Source organism: Peromyscus maniculatus, chromosome 23 (genome assembly GCF_049852395.1).
Source record: "Peromyscus maniculatus bairdii isolate BWxNUB_F1_BW_parent chromosome 23, HU_Pman_BW_mat_3.1, whole genome shotgun sequence".
In the NCBI taxonomy this organism is placed as follows: Eukaryota; Metazoa; Chordata; class Mammalia; order Rodentia; family Cricetidae; genus Peromyscus; species Peromyscus maniculatus.
This window is the reverse complement of record NC_134874.1, coordinates 33,343,199-33,364,314: the sequence shown is the minus strand read 5'-3', so window position 1 is coordinate 33,364,314 and position 21,116 is coordinate 33,343,199. Positions and strand designations below refer to the sequence as shown.

The window sequence follows — 21,116 nt, the reverse complement described above, 5'->3', positions numbered from 1 at the left end:
CAAATTCACTGAGTTGAATTTCACCCTCAGTCATGAGACATTGGAACAAGGTGCCTTGAGGAACATCAGCTCTACTCCATCTGCATCACCCACATGTGGGAGAAAGAATTAGAGGGTGGTGCACCCATTCCAGACTAACTACAGGCATTGTAGCTGATTCCAGGGCATATGGAAAAATGCCTCTAGAATTTTGTTTTTACCTTAGAGGCCCACTTTTTAAAATGTACAGTCCAAATGCTTCCCAATAGGTGGCATAGATCACAGTGCCTGGTTAGACATTAGGATACCCAGTATTTATACAATTCATTTCTAAAAGGTGTCTTAAGAAAGAGATTCCATAATACATACCTCGTCTTCGGTTTCTGCAATTTACCTGAAATGTAAAGAAAAGAAAACAGTCTGTGGCCTAGGTCATGATGAGTTCTGTTTACATGGGTCCTTGAAACACATATGAACATGATATAATGCCAATCAAAGTGGGAAAGAGTCTTCAAATAAAAGACTCTGCTTTAGTATATATGATGGTGTCACAAAAGAACTGGGGTTCCTCACTTGTACCTCTTCCCACTTTTGCTGGTTCCCACACCAGATCAAGAGGCACTATCTGTTTGGTCTCTGCTGCATGTTCCCTAAGCCACACTGCAACATGCTGGAGCATCTTTATGATCCTGCTATGAAATTAACCCTGCCACAATGTAGCTTCAATTATTTACACTAATGCTCATGTATTAAAAGTCTAACCACCTACAACCCCACACTAGACATAAGAAGCTTGCTCCATAAGACTGTTGTGGAACATACTGCATGGACATTGAGAGGATCTGAAGTGCCTGACAACTTCTAAACCAAAACTTTAGGTTTTATCTAAAGAGAACCTTTTTTCTCCAGAAGAAAAGGCCTGCTCACAAGACTGATAATTAACACTGGATGCTTTGATGCTCTATTCAGTTTGGACCAGGCTGGTACAATTCTTCTTCTCCCCTTCCAAACTAACTCTCTAATACCCATGATGCCTGCTCAGTTTTGTTGTTCAGTGGGATATCCTCTGAAACGTAAGATCACTAAAGTAACCTTTCTATTTTAGAGAGAAAAAGGCTCTCTTACCTCCGACGAATTTTCTTCTGTCACTGTGCGGCCATCTGGTCTAAGTGTGTCATCATTTTCCGTTAAACCTAGGGGGAGAGAAAGTCATGAGCTTGCAGACTGTCAGCTCTTGGTCCTGCTTCCTACCTATGTAGTATCCTTACTTGATGTGGGTAAAAGTGCATGGACTTAGGACATGTGACTAGACCTACTGAACAGGATTGTTGGGCAGCTGCTGAACCGTCTTCCCTTGAAGGAAATTAAAGCAGAGAAAGACCAGGAGACATATGAGTAAGAGATTTGTTGCATTTCCAGACAGTGGACACCCAAAGCAACATAAAATAATCTGTCTTTGATTGTGTATTGTTAAATTAACATTTTCACATGTATTCTGTTTGGAGGGCCACTTGTGAGGTCTCGTTTTACGTGTGGAGATCAGTGGATAGCTTGTGGAATCTGTTCCTCCCCTTTTGCCAGGTGTGTCCTGAGTTTCAAATCCAGGTCATCGGGCTTGGAGAAGGCATTGATATCCTTGGAAAGAAGAATTTTTTCCTTCCTTATGGCCAAACTTGTGTTTAATTTGTGTGTGTGTTTACAATTTTTTTTTTTGGTTTTTCGAGACAGGGTTTCTCTGTGCAGCTTTGCGCCTTTCCTGGAGCTCACTTGGTAGCCCAGGCTGGCCTCCAACTCACAGAGATCTACCCACCTCTGCCTCCCGAGTGCTGGGATTAAAGGCGTGCGCCACCACCGCCCGGCTGTGTTTACAATTTTTATCATTCCAATTTCAGGTAAGAGTTGACAGATGAGGACGGCAGGAATACAATCTTTTATGTACTAAATGTCTCACATGAAACTCTCAACTTGGAAAGAAGGGAATCACTGTGAAGGAAGCAGCTGTATAGGATGTGAGCATTTTACTCCAAGATCAAAAAACATAAAGAAATTTGCACGGACTAGGAAGAGAATCACAAGCTAAGAGCAGAACTAGAAATACAAAAGACTCCAGGACTTAGAAGATGTGTAACGATGGAATGTTGGCAGATAAATGCCTAGTGATATATGAGAGTGCTTTCATTAGCCACTCTCAAGAAAATAACCCATGAACTACTAGGAGAAGCAAAGACCATTTTGAAAGATGAAATAGGCAACTTTGAATCCAGAGTGACATCCATTCAGCAGGTGTTAGCACATCTGAAAGTTCAGTTGGATGCAAAAATTGTCCATCAACATAACCAGTGAGGCTGGTGAAAAGGATACATATCAGCATGCATTTAAAATATTTGTCTATCTTCTATGGAGCTGTGGGTTGTAGTTTGGTTAACTTTGCTTTACTTCTGATATATACTAATGAGTGAGTAAATACCAGAGATGCTAGATAACAAGGAGGACCCTAAAAGGGACATGAGGAACGCCCTCAGAAGGGGAAATAGATGAGAAACCTGGGGGTTAGGGTGGGACAATGGAAAGTAGGGATATGGGATCGGGGCATGGGGAAATGGGACGGTTGAGCAGGGAATGGGATGGGTAGCATGGGAGAGCAATGAAAGAGATAACTTGATAGAAGGAGACATCATGGGGATAGGGAGAAACCTGGTCAGGGAAGTTCCCTGGAATCCACAGGCATGACCCAACTTAGATTACTAACAGTTGTGGAAAGGTTGCCTGAGCTAGCCTACCCTGGTGATCAGATTGGTGACTACCCTAACTGTCATCATAGAGCCTTCATCTAGTAACTGATGGAAACAGATGCAGAGAGCCATGGCCAAGCATGTTCAGTCGAAGAGAGGGAAGAGTAATTCTATGAGCAAGGGGCATCAAGACCATGATGGGAAGACTTACAGATACAACTAAACTAAGCTGGTGGGCACTCATGAACTTTGGACCCACAGCTGTGGATCATGCATGGGAATGGACTGGGCCTTTGCCTGGGCAAGACCGTTGTGTAGCTTGGTGTGTTTCATGGCACCCTGACAGTGGGAATAGGATCTATCCCTGGAGCATGAACTGGCTTTTGGAGCCCATTGCCCATGGTAGGGACACCTTGCACAGCCTTGATGAAAGGGGAGAGGTGTGGACCTGCCTCAGCTGAATGTTCTGGGCTTTGCTGACTCTCCATGGGAGGCCATACATTTTTGATGGAGGGGATGAGGGTTAGGCTGGGGGAAAAGACGGGAGAGGGAGGAATGAGGGACAAATTTGTGGTTGGTATGTGAAATGAATAAATAGTTTCCTAAAAAGATGTTTGTCTAGCACACTCAAGCATTGATTTAAATGATAATTTCCATTCTTCAAAGGACTTGGAGGGGAGTTTTAATCATTTCATTTCATTAATGGAAATCTGTGTATTTAACATATATTGCTTCTTTATTTCATATGTTGAGAAGGAGACAATATTCATGTTCCATTTATATCATAAGTATATCAATTATAGTAGGTTCATGTGATATTCATAAAATCAGCTAAACCATAACAATGAGAACTTTAGATTTACTAAACATTGTGTAGGTAATTGCTTTCTAATGATTGACGGTCTTATGAGTGAAATAAACACTCGAATTGAGCAAGTGAAATGTTACATAAATCAGTTCCAATGCAATAGAGACCCAAGAAAACAATCTCTGCAATGAGCAATGACATGGAAACTCAAGCAAATCATGCAAGTGATTAAGTATCTCAATGGTGGCATGATATTTGCCAATAATTAAACTTTACTACAACTTTAACCACAAATTGTTATGATTTTATTGTAATTGTGCCACATGCTATTCAGATTTCTTGTTCATGGGTATGCATGAATGTGCATGTGTGAGTGTAGTTTTGATCATAGGTGTGGATTAGATGCATTTGCTTGGTTGCAGGTAAGTGTTCCTGTGCATGGATGTGAGAGGAGGGTGTGGACTATCCTGCATTAGTCCACACACTCAGTTACCACCTGCCCTCCATTCTGATCCCCTAGTGTCAGAACCCTCACTGGTGGTATTGGCAGGGGTCATCCTCCATAGTCCTTCTTGCCTAGCTTTATGAAGGACCCTCAACCTAATGCCAATTCAGGTATGGACACAAGCAAGTGCCCCATACCCAGGCTCTCTGGAGTATTCGAAACCTATTCTAAACCTGTTCTATCATAATGTGCTGCCCACCCATGAAGGCCCTCTATTCCCAGACCCAGGCAGATTTATCAACTCTCTTATGAGTCTGAATCACTTCTCTCCTTCCTTTCCACCCATCAGCAGGCCCAGACCCAGAAAGGCAGCACATCTGTCAGCCCTTTTGCTGACTGTGACCCATGATACTCACTCTTCACCCTGTGTGACTATGCCACACCAAACAGATTATGGAGGCCAATACTAGGACCATCTTTTGAAATCTCACCCAGGACCCTTAACTCATCCCACCACTTAGTCTCAGACATAAAGTGGTAGCCAGATCCATGAATAGAAGTCATACATTTTTGGCAAGGCCTAGGTGAAGGCCATGTGTTTTGTCTTCAAAAAAGCACTAAAGGTGGATATTTCTCAGAGGCATCTGCCTTTCCATGTAAAAAGAGGGTGTCTGTACATGAGGCTGCCTGCAGCACAGCTACAGACGGGTATAAAGTAGACACAGTGTCAAGGAAATTAGCAGACATTGCACTAATTGGGGTCAGAGCATTAGGTGTTTGAGAGTTCCAAATGGACCATCAAAAGTCAGTGGTTTGGCTTTGTCACTTTCCATAAATTTTGGGACAACTTTTTCAGGGTTTTTTTTAATGTTATTTAGTTGTTCTTTTACACTAATCTGATTAGGAGACCTTTCCTAGCTGATTTTAGACTCAACTCTTCCCTCTCTTTTTTCATATTCAAGTGTATCAGCTGTTCAACAGCAAGGTTTCTCCTCTACCCACAAGGCAAGGGCATGAGTCAGATAACCTATTAAGATTCAACCGTCTTTCTGGGCATGCAGTCTCCAGAGAAGGTTTCTGTTTTGTCTTCTTCTCTCCAAGTTGTCTTGTGACTCTGATGAGCTTAGTGAGGGAGAGAAAATTATGGAATAAAAGAGACATGGGACATAAGAGACTCAGTTGGGCATTCTTTTGAGCAATGTTTCAATGTTCCCAGGTAGAAAGGATATCACACACCTTGATGCATTACCAGGTGCAGTGTCTACAGGACCCATGATCCCAGAGGAAGGTACCAGAGAAGGGAGGAGGAAGATAATGGGGGTAGAGACTGCTCCTAGATCTAGGAGGGACACCTTGCTCAGAAGCAATAACTGTTGAGTTTAAGGAGAGGAGACACAATGTATTAAGGCTACTGAGATTGTCTGTGAGAAGGAGCCGAGCCCAGAGTTGTTCAATGAGACAATGCAGAAGATCAGACAGACTTGTAAAGATCAAAGTCCATCAACCTACCAAAGAGATGAGAGCCTGGAGGAAACACACTCCTCAGATATGAACTCATTGCCGCCCAAAGACCACCATGTCAGAAACTCCAGGAGAAATTCATAAATATACAAACATAGAGGACAGACACAGCCTGTAGCAAGATGTGTGTCAAGAAGGTGGATCCCCAATTGCTCATGTCCTTCAGCTCTTGGCACATGGATATTAGCTTATGGGAACTTCCTAAGACACCATATGTATCTTGGAATCAGAATCAAGAATGCATGAAAAAGAGCCAAGGCAGGGGTCAGAGATCAGATCCCTGCTCACTCATAAGGTCAGAGGCTCAAGGATGAAGGACAAGTCTCTGACCTCCTTTACACTTCAGTCATCCTGCATGGCAGTCCAGGATGAGGCACATAGGCTGGAAATGAGCTACACATTAACACTAGGCCCTTCCTTGCCAGTATATTGCAGATGTGGTCGTTGTGTCAGACTAAACAGCCATTTTACCCAGCAGTCTACCCTGTTGGTGCCACGTGAAGCAGGAGTTAAAAGTGAACAGAGGACTATGCATGGACTGCTACAAGTCCTGAAGGAAGAAATGGAAGGGCTCTGTTCTTCCTTTATCATTGGGCTTACTCTGCTAGACTATCACCTACAGGTTCCTTAGAGTACAAGAGAGAATACTGTTCCTCCCCAGACACAGTGGATCTATCACAGGTAAGGACACAAAGTGAACACAACACTTCATGGGCACTGTCATGGTGAATCTCAACAGTCAATTGGATGATACCCAGTACTGGGCAGCAAGTGTGAGATTAGAGCAGTTTAGGTTAGGTGAGGTGGAAAGACTACTGAACTCTGCATGACATCATGGCTTAGGAAGGGATCAAGGTTATATAAAAAGGTAAGCTGAGCATGAGCATTAAATCTTCTGGTCGCTGACATGTTATAACGGGACTCTGCCACAGATTCCTGCCTGTATATATAATTACCCTGTGTTACAGTCTATAAGCTGAGACTATATTGAAAATGTACCATTTCCCTTTTAGGTTATCTTCACAAGATTTTGTGACAACAACTGAATAAATTATCCAGGCAGGCATAGTTACAATGCAGAGCTAGTAAGTCCATCCCAAACCGTGAATTATTGGTAGTATCACAGACTTAAAACAGTAAATGTTCTGAGGAAATGTGTACCAATGAGAGGATAAGCAAAGCACATTAAATAGCACACTCTGCTCACTTTCCATTATGTCCTTGTAACAGGAACAGAACAGATACCTCCTATTTTTGTTGTCCTTAATGAAATCTTTACCCCATTGCTAACTGAAAAAACAATGCATAACATGACCACTAGTGGACTCTTGCTCATTGGATCATACCTGGAACATTGTTATCTAAGGTGAATCTCACCCTCTGTCATGAGATGCTAGAACTTTGCCAGGTTCCTTTTAGGAACATCAGCTCTACTCCATCTGCATTACCCACATGTGGGAGAAAGGATTAAGGGTGATTCACCTATTCCTGTCTACAGCAGCTGAAGCCACCCTGACTCATACTAATGAGCCTCAGTTTCCACCAGTTCATGCTATTGAATGAGAGCCAAAGGTGACATCAGATGCATTTTAAAATCTGTAGTTGTGTTTACAATGAAGACTTAGATATATTGGAAATATCCTACATAGGGAAATAGTCTTAAGCTTCTCTTTAGATTTACATATAAAGAAAATGATTATCACCACATTACACAACTGGACAGAATTACAGAATTCACAACATACCTTTTTCATTAGGAATTTCTATAGAATAAAATTTACAGATTTCTGGTGTCATCACATCTGTATGCGGTATTGCTTGTCTTTGCTGAATTCTCTTCAATAAAGGAGAAACTGGGAATGCATCGAGAATAGAGTTTCATGTCAGCCTCATGGCAGAAAAACAGAGGAAACTAACAACTGTGTGTTTGTACATTTGATCTGATTGCTTGTTTCCGGGTACAGTCATCAGAGTGAGATTGTGCTTCAGGAGGATCACTGAATAGTGTACAACCAGTTAAGCATTACATGAACATGACAAGTAAAAGCTAATTTATGTGGAAATGCAGAAGGAAGTGCCCCATGACTGAACACACTTTGTGAGTGTGGTGTCAGAGCAGAGCGGTATCACTCTAATCCTTCTTAGTGCCCATGACACCTTTGCAATGGCTCCATTCACCAGCTGCTCACTAAGACCCTAAGAATTTCTTAAGGACTACCCACAGGACTCACTAAGCTAATACAGATCTTTGTAATATATACTATAGGAAAAAGCACAGGCATTCAGAAGTGCCCTGTGATGTCTGTGAGATACCAGAAGACTTCAGCTACACAGGAGTAACTGAATTCAGACAAACTGTTGCATTTACTCTAGAACACTGGAGAACTGTTATTCTTCATTCTTTGACTGCCCCTTATATAGTAGTATATCTCATGGACAATGTATGGCATTGTCCATGGGAGGTAGGAAGTTAAGAAGCTTTGAAAACTTGTGACATTTCACACAATGGAGCAGTAACAGCTGCATTTGTGTGCCAGTGACGACCTCTCCTGACAGAAACAACAGACAGGAGACATGCTCTGCAGGCAGTCCCTGACTCCAAGTGTGAGCTACCTCCCAAATGAGCTGTGGGATTCCTGGATCAATAAACAGCACCTTCCTCTATCATCCTCAACCTGTCACCGGCCTCTCAGTGACTGAGTCTGAACCTCCGGAACAAAATTGGGAGGATACCAATGCTTCCAGGCTCCAAGTCAATCTAAACCAAGCTGTCACGTGGAGGATGGGAGGAAAGGAAACTCTTTTAATCTCACCAAACCTGGATAAACCCTCTACAGGAAGAGGCTGGAAAAGCAGCCTGGTGCCATTGTGGGTGACAGATGTCCCCTGAAACTGTGTGGACAGTCTGAACTGAGTTCAGCTAAAAGAATGGTAGTCTACACAGGCTACATGTGAGTTTGCAAGGTGCTGTTCATCTATTCTTCATGAAAGTTCTGTTTCTCCAGAATCTTTTCCCACACAGAAACACACCGGCAATGGACGAAGTCCTACTCCCCTCTGTTGTTTTCTTTTCACTTTTTTTTAGAGAAAAGGTCTCTGGCCCACAGTGATCTCAATGCCACTTTGTAGAAATAGATGACTTTGAACTTAAAATTCTCCCATCGGCACCTCTGAAGGAGGTTTATAAAGCTATACAACCACAGCACATCTTTTGCTTACTGGGAGCTCAAACCCAAGGCCTTAGAAATGGTAGGTATGCAATGAACCACATTCTCTCTCAAGAACTAGCTCTTCTTTGCCAAAGGCCTTCATAGCACATGCCTGAGCAAATATACAGAAACCATTTTGCAAATAACGATGCTCTTCTTACTCCTACCTGCTGCCTGTGGTCCCCCTAGTGCTCCCACTCACAGGCAATATGGACACTGACTACCAGTGAGCAGAAGTCCCCTTGGAGCCCAGAGTCTAGCTCACATTTAAAAACCTGTTGCCAGGAGCTAAGGAGACCAGAGGTTAACATCCCCTGCTGTTCCTGTAGAGGACACAGGTCTGGTTGGTTTCTATCACAGAAAAAACAGCTCAAAACAGTCTATAACTCCAGTTGCTAGAAACCATACAGCTAATTTGAGTCTGCATATGTATCATAGATACAAATGGTGCACATACATTTATGCAGGTGAACACTTGTATACCCAAAATGAAAATAAATATATCTTTAAAAAACGTCCTTCTATTAAGAAAATGCTTCAGCACAGATCCAGAGACACGTGGTAACTGGAGTTCCTAGTGGATATTATTGTTTAGATGAGTGTCTCTTTTGTGCTCATGCTAATGTTGTCTATTTACTAAATCTTGTAATTATTTTTTATATATATTACATTTATTTTTGTTCTATTAAAATCGTGATCTTAAATTTGCATGAGAGAATTTTTTAATTTTTCATTTTTTCCCTTTTGTTGGAAACAGATTTTTTCATACAATATTCCTAAATTATAGTTTCATCTCCCCCTGATCCTGCCAGTTCCTCCCAACCCCCCCCCTCATCTGGATGCACTCCCTATCTGTCTCCCACTTGAAATAAAAATTTCTGAAAGAAACAACCAAACATGACAAAAGAAATATAAGAGAAAGCAAAAACAATCATATCTAACTATTTCTTTAAAAAATCTTTCTTTCCTATTTGATACTATAATAAGGACATCATTTCCCACGCCTGTTTCTCAATGAAAACCCTCCTCTATAACCATAAACCTTTCCTTGCCCTCTTTCAAAGCATGGCTACTCTTCTAACTAACTGTTTGTGTGTGTGTGTGTGTGTGTGTGTGTGTGTGTGTGTGTGTGTGTGTGTTCCAAATCAGTACTGTACTGTACTGTAAAACTCTAAGGGAAAAACCTCTGCCGCATCACCCCATGCATTGTCTGTCTCCCATTCTCAGATCACTGATCTGACTAGAAGCCTGTGGGCATTCTAACCTTTCATTTTTCTGAATGTCTGTAGGTAGATGAGAAACAATACCCTGGGCATTTGCCTTCTGTGGTAGTAACTACAGGGTCCTGATCTCTGCAGTTTTGACCTATTGAAGGCAGATACTGGGATGTTGCAAGTTAGGGATTACCAAGACCTCGGGCTATAGAAGGTCTCTTGATCTGCATGGACAGCCTCATCATTTACCTCTGTGCCATGGTTTATTCTTCCATAGAGTAGCACACAAACAAATAAATGTACTACATGTGATGGGCTTTGACATATATACTTTAGGTCAAGCTTGTATCCTAATATGGTAATTCAACAGCTTGTCCCTGTAGATTGGACTGAGCAATTGGGATACCTATCTTGGGGAAAACAGATTTAGATATAGCCTGGTATACACCATTCCAGACTAACTACAGGCATCATAGCTGAATCCAGTGCATATGGACAAATGCCTCCACTATTTTTTTTTTAACTTAGGGGTCCACTTTAAAAAAAAATACAGTCCAAATGCTCCCAATAGGTGGCATAAATCACAGTGGCTGCTTAGATATAAGGATACCCAGTATTTATAAAATTCATTTGTAAAGGGTGTCTTAAGGAAGAGATTCCATAATACATACTCCTTCTTTGGCTGCGGCAACGCACCTGAAACATAAAAGAAAGAAAACAGTCTGTGGCCTAGGTCATGATGAGTTCTGTTTGCATGGGTCATTGAAACACATATGAACATGATATAATGCCAATCAAAGTGGGAAAGAGTCTTCAAATAAAAGACTCTGCTTTAGTATATATGATGGTGTCACAAAAGAACTGGTGTTCCTCACTTGTACCCCTTCCCACTTTTGCTGGTTCCCACACCAGATCAAGAGGCACTATCTGTTTGGTCTCTGCTGCGTGTTCCCTAAGCCACACTGCAACATGCTGGAGCATCTTTATGATCCTGCTATGAAATTAACCCTGCCACAATGTAGCCTCAATTATTTACACTAATGCTCACGTGTTAAAAGTCTAACCTTCAGCATCCCTACACTGGACATAGGAAGATTGCTCCATATGACTGTTGTAGAACGTACTGCATGGAAATTGAGGGGATCTGAAGTGCCTGACAACTTCTAAACCAAAACTTTAAGTTTTATCTAAGAGGATCTTTTTTCTCCAGAAGAAAAAGCCTGCTCACAAGACTGATAATTAACACTGGATGCTTTGATGCTCTATTCAGTTTGGACCAGGCTGGTACAATTCTTCTTCTCCCCTTCCAAACTAACTCTCTAATACCCATGATGCCTGCTCAGTTTTGTTGTTCAGTGGGATATCCTCTGAAACATAAGATCACTAAAGTAACCTTTCTACTTTAGAGAGAAAAAGGCCCTCTTACCTCCAAGGGATTTTCTTCTGTCATTGTGCGGCCATCTGGTCTAAGTGTGTCATCATTTTCCGTTAAACCTAGGGGGAGAGAAAGTCATGAGCTTGCAGACTGTCAGCTCTTGGTCCTGCTTCCTACCTATGTAGTATCCTTACTTGATGTGGGTAAAAGTGCATGGACTTAGGACATGTGACTAGACCTACTGAACAGGATTGTTGGGCAGCTGCTGAACCGTCTTCCCTTGAAGGAAATTAAAGCAGAGAAAGACCAGGAGAGATATGAGTAAGAGATTTGTTGCATTTCCAGACAGTGGACACCCAAAGCAACATAAAATAATCTGTCTTTGATTGTGTATTGTTAAATTAACATTTTCACATGTATTCTATTTAGGGCCACTTGTGAAGTCTCATTTTGGGTGTGGAGGTCAGTGGATAGCTTGTGGGATCTGTTCCTCCCCTTTTGCCAGGTGTGTTCTGAGTTTCAAATCCAGGTCATTGGGCTTAGAGAAGGCATCAATTTCCTTGGAAAGAAGAATTTTATCCTTCCCTGTGGCCAAACTTGTGTTTAAACTTTAGTGTTTGTGTTTACAATTTTTATCATTCCAATTTCAGGTAAGAGTTGACAGATGAGGACGGCAGGAATACAATCTTTTATGTAGTAAAAGTCTCACATGAAACTCTCAACTTGGAAAGAAGAGAATCACTATGAAGGAAGCAGCTGTATAGGATGTCAGCATTTTACTCCAAGATCAAAAAACATAAAGAAATTTGCACGGACTAGGAAGAGAATCACAAGCTAAGAGCAGAACTAGAAATACAAAAGAAACTCCAGGACTTAGAAGATGTGTAACGATAGAATGTTGGCAGATAAATGCCTAGTGATATATGAGAGTGCTTTCATTAACCACTCTCAAGAAAAAACCCCATGAACTACTAGGAGAAGCAAAGACCATTTTGAAAGATGAAATAGGCAACTTTGAATCCAGAGTGACATCCATTCAGCAGGTGTTAGCACATCTGAAAGTTCAGTTGGATGCAAAAATTGTCCATCAACATAACCAGTGAGGCTGGTGAAAAGGAATAACATCAATATGCAAATATTAAAATATTTGTATATCTTATCTGGAGCTGTGGGTTGTAGTTTGGTTACCCTTTTCTTTACTTCTGGTATCCATTTATGAGTGAGTACATACCAGAGAAGCTAGGTAACAAGGAGGACCTAAGAGGGATGCAAGGAATTCCTGGGAGAGGGAAATAGATGAGACTTCCTGAGTGAACTGGGGGTTATGGGGGACAATGGAGGGTAGTTGTATGGGATGTGAGCATAGGGGAATGGGATGGTGGAACTGGAACAGGGGCAGAGTGGGAGAGCAATGAAAGAGATATCTTGATAGAGGGAGACATTATGGTATGGATAGGGAGAAACCTGGTCAGGGAAGTTCCCAGGAATCCACAGGCATGACCCCAGCTAAGATTACTAGCAATAGTGGAAAGGGTGCCTGAGTTGTCCTACCCTGGTGATCAGATTGGTGAAAAGCCCTAACTGTCATCATAGAGCCTTCAGTGAATAACTGATAGAAACCCATGCAGAGAGCTAAGCACCAGGCTGAGTTCTAGAAGTCCAGTCGATGAGAGGGAAGATTGATTCTATGATCAAGGGGCATCAAGACCATGATGGGAAGACTTACAGAAACAACTGAACCAAGCTAGTGGGAACTCATTAACTCTGGACCCACAGCTGTGGAGCCTTACATGGGACTGTACTGGGCCCTCGGTGGGGGTGAGATATTTGTGTAGCTTGGTGTGTTTCACTGCACCCTGACTGTAGGAATAGGATCTATCCCTGGAGCATGAGCTAGCTTTTTGGAGCCCATTGCCTAATGTGGGACATCTTGCACAGCCTTGATGAAAGGGTGTGGGGCTTGGACCTTCCTCAGCTGAATGTTCTGGGTTTTGCTGACTCTCCATGGGAGGCCATACATTTTTGAAGGAGGAGATGAGTGGTAGGCTGTGGGGAAAGGCTAGAGGCAGAGCAGAAGGGATGAAGGAGGTATCTGTGGTCAATATGTGGAATGAATAAAAAATTTCTTAAAAAGATTTGTCTAGCAAACTCAAGCATTGTTGAAATGATAATTTCCATTCTTCAAAGGACATGGAGAGGAGTTTTAAACATTTCATTTCATTAATGGAAATCTATATATTTAATGTATTTTGCTTCTTTATTTCATATTTTCAGAAGGAGACAATATTTATGTATCCATTTCATATCATAAGTATATCAATTTTAGTGGGTTCATGTGATGTTCATAAAATCAGCTAAACCAACAACGAGAACTTTAGATTTTCTAAATATTGTGTAGGTAATTGCTTTCTAATGATTGACAGTCTTATGAGTGAAATAAACACTCAAATTGAGCAAGTGAAATGTTACATAAATCAGTTCCAATGCAATAGAGACCGAAGGAATCAACAGTCTCTGCAATGTGCAATGATCTGGGAATACAAGCAAATCATGCAAGTGATTAAGTTTCCCGATGGTGGCATGATATTTGGCAATAATTGACTTTACTACATCTTTAACCAGAAATGGTTATGAATTTATTGCAATTGTGCCACATGCCATTCAGATTTCTTGTTCATGGGTATGCATGAATGTGCATGTGTGAGTGTAGGTTTGATCATAGGTGTGGATTAGATTCATTTGCTTGGCTGCAGGTAAGTGTTCATGCACATGGATGCGAGAGGAGGGTATGCACTATCCTGCATTAGTCCACACACTCAGTTACCACTTGCCCTCCATTCTGATCCCCTAGTGTCAGATCCCTCAGTGGTGGTATTGGCAGGGGTCATCCTCCATTGTCCTTCCTGCCTAGCTTTATGAGGGACCCTCAACCTAATGCCAATTCAGGTATGGACACAGGTAAGTGCCCCATACCCAGCTCTCTGGAGTATTCTAAACCAATTCTAAACCTGTTCTATCATAATGTGCTGCCCACCCATGAAGCCTCTCTATGCCCAGACCCAGGCAGATTTATCAACTCTCTTATGAGTCTGAATCACTTCTCTCCTTCCATTCTACCCACCGGCAGGCCCAGACCCAGAAAGGCAGCACATCTGTCAGCCCTTTTGCTGACTGTGACCCATGATACTCACTCTTCACCCTGTGTGACTATGCCACACCAAACAGGTTATGGAGGCCAATACTAGGTCCATCTTTTGAAATCTCACCCAGGACCCTTAACTCATCCCACCACTTAGTCTCAGACATAAAGTGGTAGCCAGATCCATGCACAGAAGTCGTACATTTTTGGCAAGGCCTAGGTGAAGGCCATGTGTTTTGTCTTCAAAAAAGCACTAAAGGTGGACACTTCTCAGAGGCTTCTGCCTTTCCATGCAAAATGAGGGTGTCTGTACATGAGGCTGCCTGCAGCACAGCTACAGACGGGTATAAAGTAGACACAGTGTCAAGGAAGTTAGCAGACATTGCACTAATTGGGGTCAGAGCATTAGGTGTTCGAGAGTTCCAAATGGACCATCAAAAGTCAGTGGTTTGGCTTTGTCACTTTCCATAAATTTTGGGACAAACTTTTTCAGGTTTTTTTTAATGTAATTTAGTTGTTCTTTTACACTAATCTGATTAGGAGACCTTTCCTAGCTGATTTTAGACTCAACTCTTCCCTCTCTTTTTTCATATTCAAGTGTATCAGCTGTTCAACAGCAAGGTTTCACCTCTACCCACAAGGCAAGGGCATGAGTCAGATAACCTATTAAGATTCAACCGTCTTTCTGGGCATGCAGTCTCCAGAGAAGGTTTCTGTTTTGTCTTCTTCTCTCCAAGTTGTCTTGTGACTGTGATGAGCTTAGTGAGGGAGAGAAAATTATGGAATAAAAGAGACATGGGACATAAGAGACTCAGTTGGGCATTCTTTTGAGCAATGTTTCAATGTTCCCAGGTAGAAAGGATATCACACACCTTGATGCATTACCAGGTGCAGTGTCTACAGGACCCATGATCCCAGAGGAATGCACCAGAGAAGGGAGGAAGAAGATAATGGGGGTAGAGACTGCTCCTAGGTCTAGGAGGGACACCTTGCTCAGAAGCAATAACTGTTGAGTTTAAGGAGAGGAGACACAATGTATTAAGGCTACTGAGATTGTCTGTGAGAAGGAGCCAAGCCCAGAGTTGTTCAATGAGACAATGCAGAAGATCAGACAGACTTGTAAAGATCAAAGTCCATCAACCTACCAAAGAGATGAGAGCCTGGAGGAAACACAATCCTCAGATATGAACTCATTTCCACCCAAAGACCACCATGTCAGATACTCCAGGAGAAAGTCATAAATATACAAAACATAGAGGACAGACACAGCCTGTGGCAAGATGTGTGTCAAGAAGGTGGATCCCCAATTGCTCATGTCCTTTAGCCCTTGGAACATGGGTATTAGCTTATGGGAACTTCCTAAGGCACCATCTGTATCTTGGAATCAGAATCAAGAATGCATGAAAAAGAGCCAAGGTAGGGGTCAGAGATCAGATCCCTGCTCACTCATAAGGTCAGAGGCTCAAGGATGAAGGACACGTCTCTGACCTCCTTTACACCTCAGTCATCCTGCATGGCAGTCCAGGATGAGGCGCATAGGCTGGAAATGAGCTACCCATTAACACTAGTCCCTTCCTTGCCAGTATATAGGAGACGTGGCAGTTCTGTCAGAGTAAACATCCATTTTACCCAGCACTCTACCCTGTTGGTGCCACGTGAAGCAGGAGTTAACAGTGAACAGAGGACTATGCATGGACTGCTACAAGTCCTGAAGGAAGAAAGGGAAGTGCTCTGTTCTGCCTGCTTCATTGGACCCTAACTGCTAGACTGCTCTTGAATAATCCTTTTGTACACTGTGAATATATGTTGGTGTGATTGGTTTAATAAACAAGCTAAATGGCCAATAGCTGAACAGGTAAAAGTTAGGTGGGAAAGCCAAATTGAGAATGATGGGATATGGAAGGGTGGTGTCAGAGGAGTTGCCAGCCAGATGCAGAACGAGTCTGACATACCTAATTGGATAGACGTAAAAGCGCTAAGCCTCATGGGATAATATACATTAATAGGAATGAGTTGTAAGAGCTAGTTAGTAATAAGCCTGAGCTATTGGGTAAACATTTATAATTTATGTTAAAGCTCAATGTGGTTTTTATGAAGCTGCTGCTAGCACCCAGAGAAACTCTGCCTACAATAGACTATCATCTACAGGTTTCTGTGAGTATAAGAGAGAATGTTGTCCTTCACCAGACAGAATGGCTCTATCGTGTTAGTACACAAAGTGAACTCAATACTTCATGGGCACAATCATGGTGAATCTCAACAGTCAAACAGTCAATTGGATGATACCCAATACTGGGCATGGAAGTGTGAGATTATATCTATTAGGTTAGCTGAGGTGGGATGACTAATGAACTCTTCTTGGCATTATTGCTTAAGAAGGTGTGATGGTTATTGCTTGCCAACTTGTTTGCATCTGGAATGAACTAACCCCCCAAAATGGAGGGCATATCTGTGAGGAATTTTTTTCTTAAATTGAAGTAGGAAGACCCACTTCTAATTTGGATCTTTGGAAGAAATAGGCTGTAATGCCAGTGAAGGAATGCACTTGTTAACAAGACCAGAACAATCAGGCAAAGAGCAAAAGCTTCCTTCTTCCATGTTCTTATATAGGCTTCCAGCAGGAGGTGTGGGCTGGATTAAAGTGTGGCTTCCTGCCTCAAGTTCTCAGTTAAAGGCATGTGTCTTCATGCCTCAATTGCTTGTCTTTTCCCAGCTCAAAAGATCTAGATTAAAGATGTGTCTTCCTACATCAAAGGGGGAAGTGAACAGGAGCTCCCATTCCTAACCAAGAAGCTATCTTCATTGGCAAACTCAAGGGAAAAATCAGTTTTCTCCAATAGAGTCTCATTAGGTATATTAACCACGCTTAAGGGTAGACCCAATGCAAGCATGCAAGCTGTAGATGGCCAACACACAACATACTTAATGGTTTTGTAGACTTTTTGGGTCTCATATTGCTTTTGGGGGAGCATTTTTAAAATCTTACTGGTCTTTTACAAGTATATTATAGTTTCTGATTTGGTGTTTTTATGTTGCTTTTTTGAGTGTGTGTGTGTGTGTGTGTGTGTGTGTGTGTGTGTGTGTGTATTTGTTGTGCTTTTACACTGATTATATATTGGTTTTCTTTTTTAATTTGCTTGTTTCTTTTCTACAGTGAGAGATAAAGATAGTGGATGGGTGGTAAGGTGGGGAGAATCTGGGAAGAGATGGAGAAGGGGAAACCAAGATCAGAATATATTGTATAAGTTTTCAAGAAAGAAAAGGAAAACATTAAATTTTAAAAAGCAACCCTTGAAAAAGGAGTAATGTCCTGGGAAATACTGTCTTCAAATGGCAAAGTACACTTTCCCCAGACTCTGCTTACCACTGTGCCATTGAAAGAGGAAAAGGACACCCCCCTCTCATTTTCCTTGTCCTTATTGATATCTTTCCCACTCCCTGATCCTCTAACACAATGTGTAACATGACCACCCCTGGATCCTTGCTCATTGGATCAAACCAGGAACACTGTTATCTAAGGTGAATTTCACCCTCAGTCATGAGACGCTGGAACTTTACCAGGTCACTTTGAGGAACATCAGACCTACTCCATCTGCATCACCCACATGTGAGAGAAAGTATGAGAGAAGGTGGTTCACCCATTCCTGTCTACACCCGGTGAAACCACCCTGATGCATACAAGATGAGCCTCAGTTTCCACCGGTTCATGCTACTGAATAAGGTGACATCAGATGCATTTTAAATTCTGTGGTTGCATATACATTGAAGACGTAGATATATTAGTATTATTCTACATAGGAAAAAGTCTTAAGCTTCTCTATAGATTTATATATGAAAGAAAATAATTTGCAACAGTATACACAATTGGACAGAATTATGGAATTCCCACAGCACCTTCCATTTTTATTGGTGTTGTTTGTGTGCTACTTCAGGAACGGGAGATCCTTCCACATCCTGAGGGGCAACAGCTTGCTCCTGACAAATTTCCCTTAAGAATTCAGGAACTGGGAATGCATTATAACAGGGAGTCATGTCAGCCTCATGACAGAAAAACAGAGGAACCTAACAACTGTGTGTTTGTCCATTTGATCTGACGGCTTGTTTCCGGGTACAGTCAACAGAGTGAGAATGGAGCTTCAGGAGGATCACTGAATCAGTTAAGCAATACATGGACTGTGTAGGTAAAGTCTAAATTCATGGCAACGTGACAATAGAGAATACTGGAAAAAGCCATGTATAGCAAAAGCCTAAGTGAAAAACCCCTGCCCCATCTCCCCATGCAGTGTCTGTCTCCCATTCTCAGAAGCGCTGATCTGACTAGAAGCTTGTGGGCTTTCTAACCTTTCATTCTTTGGAATGTCTGTATGTAGATGAGAAGTAATGCCCTGGGCATTTCCCCTCTGTGGTAGTCACTACAGGGTCCTGATCTCTGCAGTTTTGACCTATTGAAGGCAGATGCTGGGATGCTGGAAGTTAGGGATTACTAAGTGCTTGGGCTATGAAATGTTTCTTGATCAATTCTTGAACAGCCTCATCACTTACCTCTGTGCCATGGTTTATTCTTCCATAGAGTAGCACACAAACAAATAAATGTACCACATGTAATGGGCTTTGAACATATATACTGTAGGTAAAGTTTTCATCCTAATTTGTTAATTCATTAGTTTGTCACAGGAGATTTGACTGGGTAATCAGGATACCTATCTTGGGGAAAAACAGATTTAGACACAGCCTGGTACAGAACATCTCAAACAATCTAACGAGATCAGATCTGAATCCAGTGACAGTAGACAACCCCAGTTTTTTTTTTAACTTCAGGTACTACTTTTTTTTAAAAACCAAAATCCAAGTTCTTCCCTATAGGTGGCTTAGATCACAGTGGTGCATTAGACATGAGGATACCCAGTAATTATACTTTTCTAAAATGTGTCTTAACAAGGAGATTTTATAATACATACTGGTATGTTTTCTAGACTCCACCTGAAATTTAAAGGAAAGAAAACAGTTTGAGGCACAGGTCATACTAAATTCTGTTTACATGGGTCTTTAGAACACATGTTGACATAGTATGATGCCAATCAAAATGGGCAAGAGTCCTATGTGTTAGTATATTATGTGACAATGTCCCAGAAGAACTGGGACTCTATAGTTTGTGCCATTCCCACTTTTGCTGGTTCAAAGGCCAAATTAATTTGTTTGGTCTCTGCTGAATGTTCCCTAAGCCAAGCTGCATCTTTATAACCTGACTGTGAGATAATTCCTCCTCCAGCTGGGCCTCAATTATTTACACTAATCCTCATGCAGTAGAAGTCTTACCACTCAACATCTCCATGCTGAAACCCAGAAACTTTGGAACATAAGTAGAACATAAACTGCATCAAGATTTTAGAAACCAGAAGTGGCTGTCAACTTCTGAGTGAAAATTATACACGCATCTAAAGAGGAACCCTTTTCTTCAGGAGAAACTATCCTCTCACACAAACTGTGATAAATGGCACTGCATACTTTTATGTTCAGTTCAGTCAGGAGCAGGCTGGCACAATTCCAGTTCCTTTTCTCCCTGAGCTAACCCATGATGCACCTGGCTTTTGTTAACTGAATTTCATATCCACTACAATGTAAGGGACAAAGTAACTTTTTATATTACTTTGAGAGGAAAGGCAGTCTTACCTCCACCATCATCACGGGTAGCTCTCCCTGTTTTCTAGAAGAAAATGTAGTGGAGTTTTTGTGTATCTCTAAAAAGACAGAAAGTAATTTGTCAACACATGGTATTGTTTTTAATTACTCCAGGGATGTATAGAAGTCTATGTGGCTAGCATATGTGACTTGATCTAATTGTTCCCCCCAATCCACTCCTCCTCTGCTTCTCTGTTCAGAAAGGGGTAGGCCTCCCGTGGGTGTCAACAAATCATGGCACGACAAGTTGCCATGGGACTAAGCACCCCCCTTGCAATAAGGCTGGGCAAGGCAATCCAGTATAAGGAACAGAATCTTAAGAGCCAGCCAAAGTGTTAGGAATGGTTTGCTTTCTGCTTATTCCAGAACTGTGGATTATATTACTGTCACACAAATTAAGGCAAAGAGAAGAACTGAAGAGAAATGAGGAACAGAACTTTTGGCTTCCTAGACAATGGGAATCTAAATCAATGTGGAAGAATCTTTCACTGCAGGAAAGTAAATAAGTCTTTCAAAATACACACTGCATTTATTCTGGTTGGAGGAAACCATGCATGTGTGTCTGTGTGCAGGTGGAGTTAGGAGGAGCTCTTCAGGGGTCTGGTTTTCTCCTTTCACCATGTGAGTTGTGGGATTCAACTGCAGTTAGGTCAGCAGGCTGGGCTGAAAAAGTCATTATGCACTGATCCAACCTATCTTTTCTAATAAAAGAAGCTTTATGATTAAGCAACAAAATACTGTCACTTCCTGTTTTAAAGCAGGGAACAATTGATACTTCCTGAGGCACATGTCTCAAATCTATTTCAACCTCCACCAATCCATATATGTTGACTCAGAATTTATCACTAGTTATGATCCATGCTAATGTATCCATTTTACTTGGGAAATTTTACTAGGATGAACATATCTGAAAATATTCTTGCCTATGTTGTGTGTACATTATTCCCTAAAGTATAGCATATCGTGTATTATATTTTGTTATACTGTGCTGAGTATTGTCAGTATTCTACAGGGT

The 21,116-nt window shown here is 41.7% G+C and overlaps 2 protein-coding genes across 2 annotated transcripts in view; both read right to left on the bottom strand.

Annotated features, from left to right (window-relative positions):
- Positions 1–21,116, bottom strand: part of LOC143270582 (uncharacterized) — a 444,849-nt gene that overhangs the window by 392,180 nt on the left and 31,553 nt on the right. The window lies entirely within an intron of this gene.
- LOC143270581 (uncharacterized) overlaps positions 1–21,116 on the bottom strand; it is a 62,811-nt gene that overhangs the window by 28,598 nt on the left and 13,097 nt on the right. The window contains exons 5-11 of the mRNA XM_076561007.1: positions 20,093–20,160; positions 19,381–19,402; positions 11,335–11,402; positions 10,580–10,604; positions 7,231–7,338; positions 1,105–1,172; positions 349–373 (exon numbers count right to left, since the gene is read on the bottom strand). Of these exons, the coding sequence (XP_076417122.1) occupies positions 349–373; positions 1,105–1,172; positions 7,231–7,338; positions 10,580–10,604; positions 11,335–11,402; positions 19,381–19,402; positions 20,093–20,160 (384 nt within the window). The remainder of the gene's footprint in view (positions 1–348; positions 374–1,104; positions 1,173–7,230; positions 7,339–10,579; positions 10,605–11,334; positions 11,403–19,380; positions 19,403–20,092; positions 20,161–21,116) is intronic.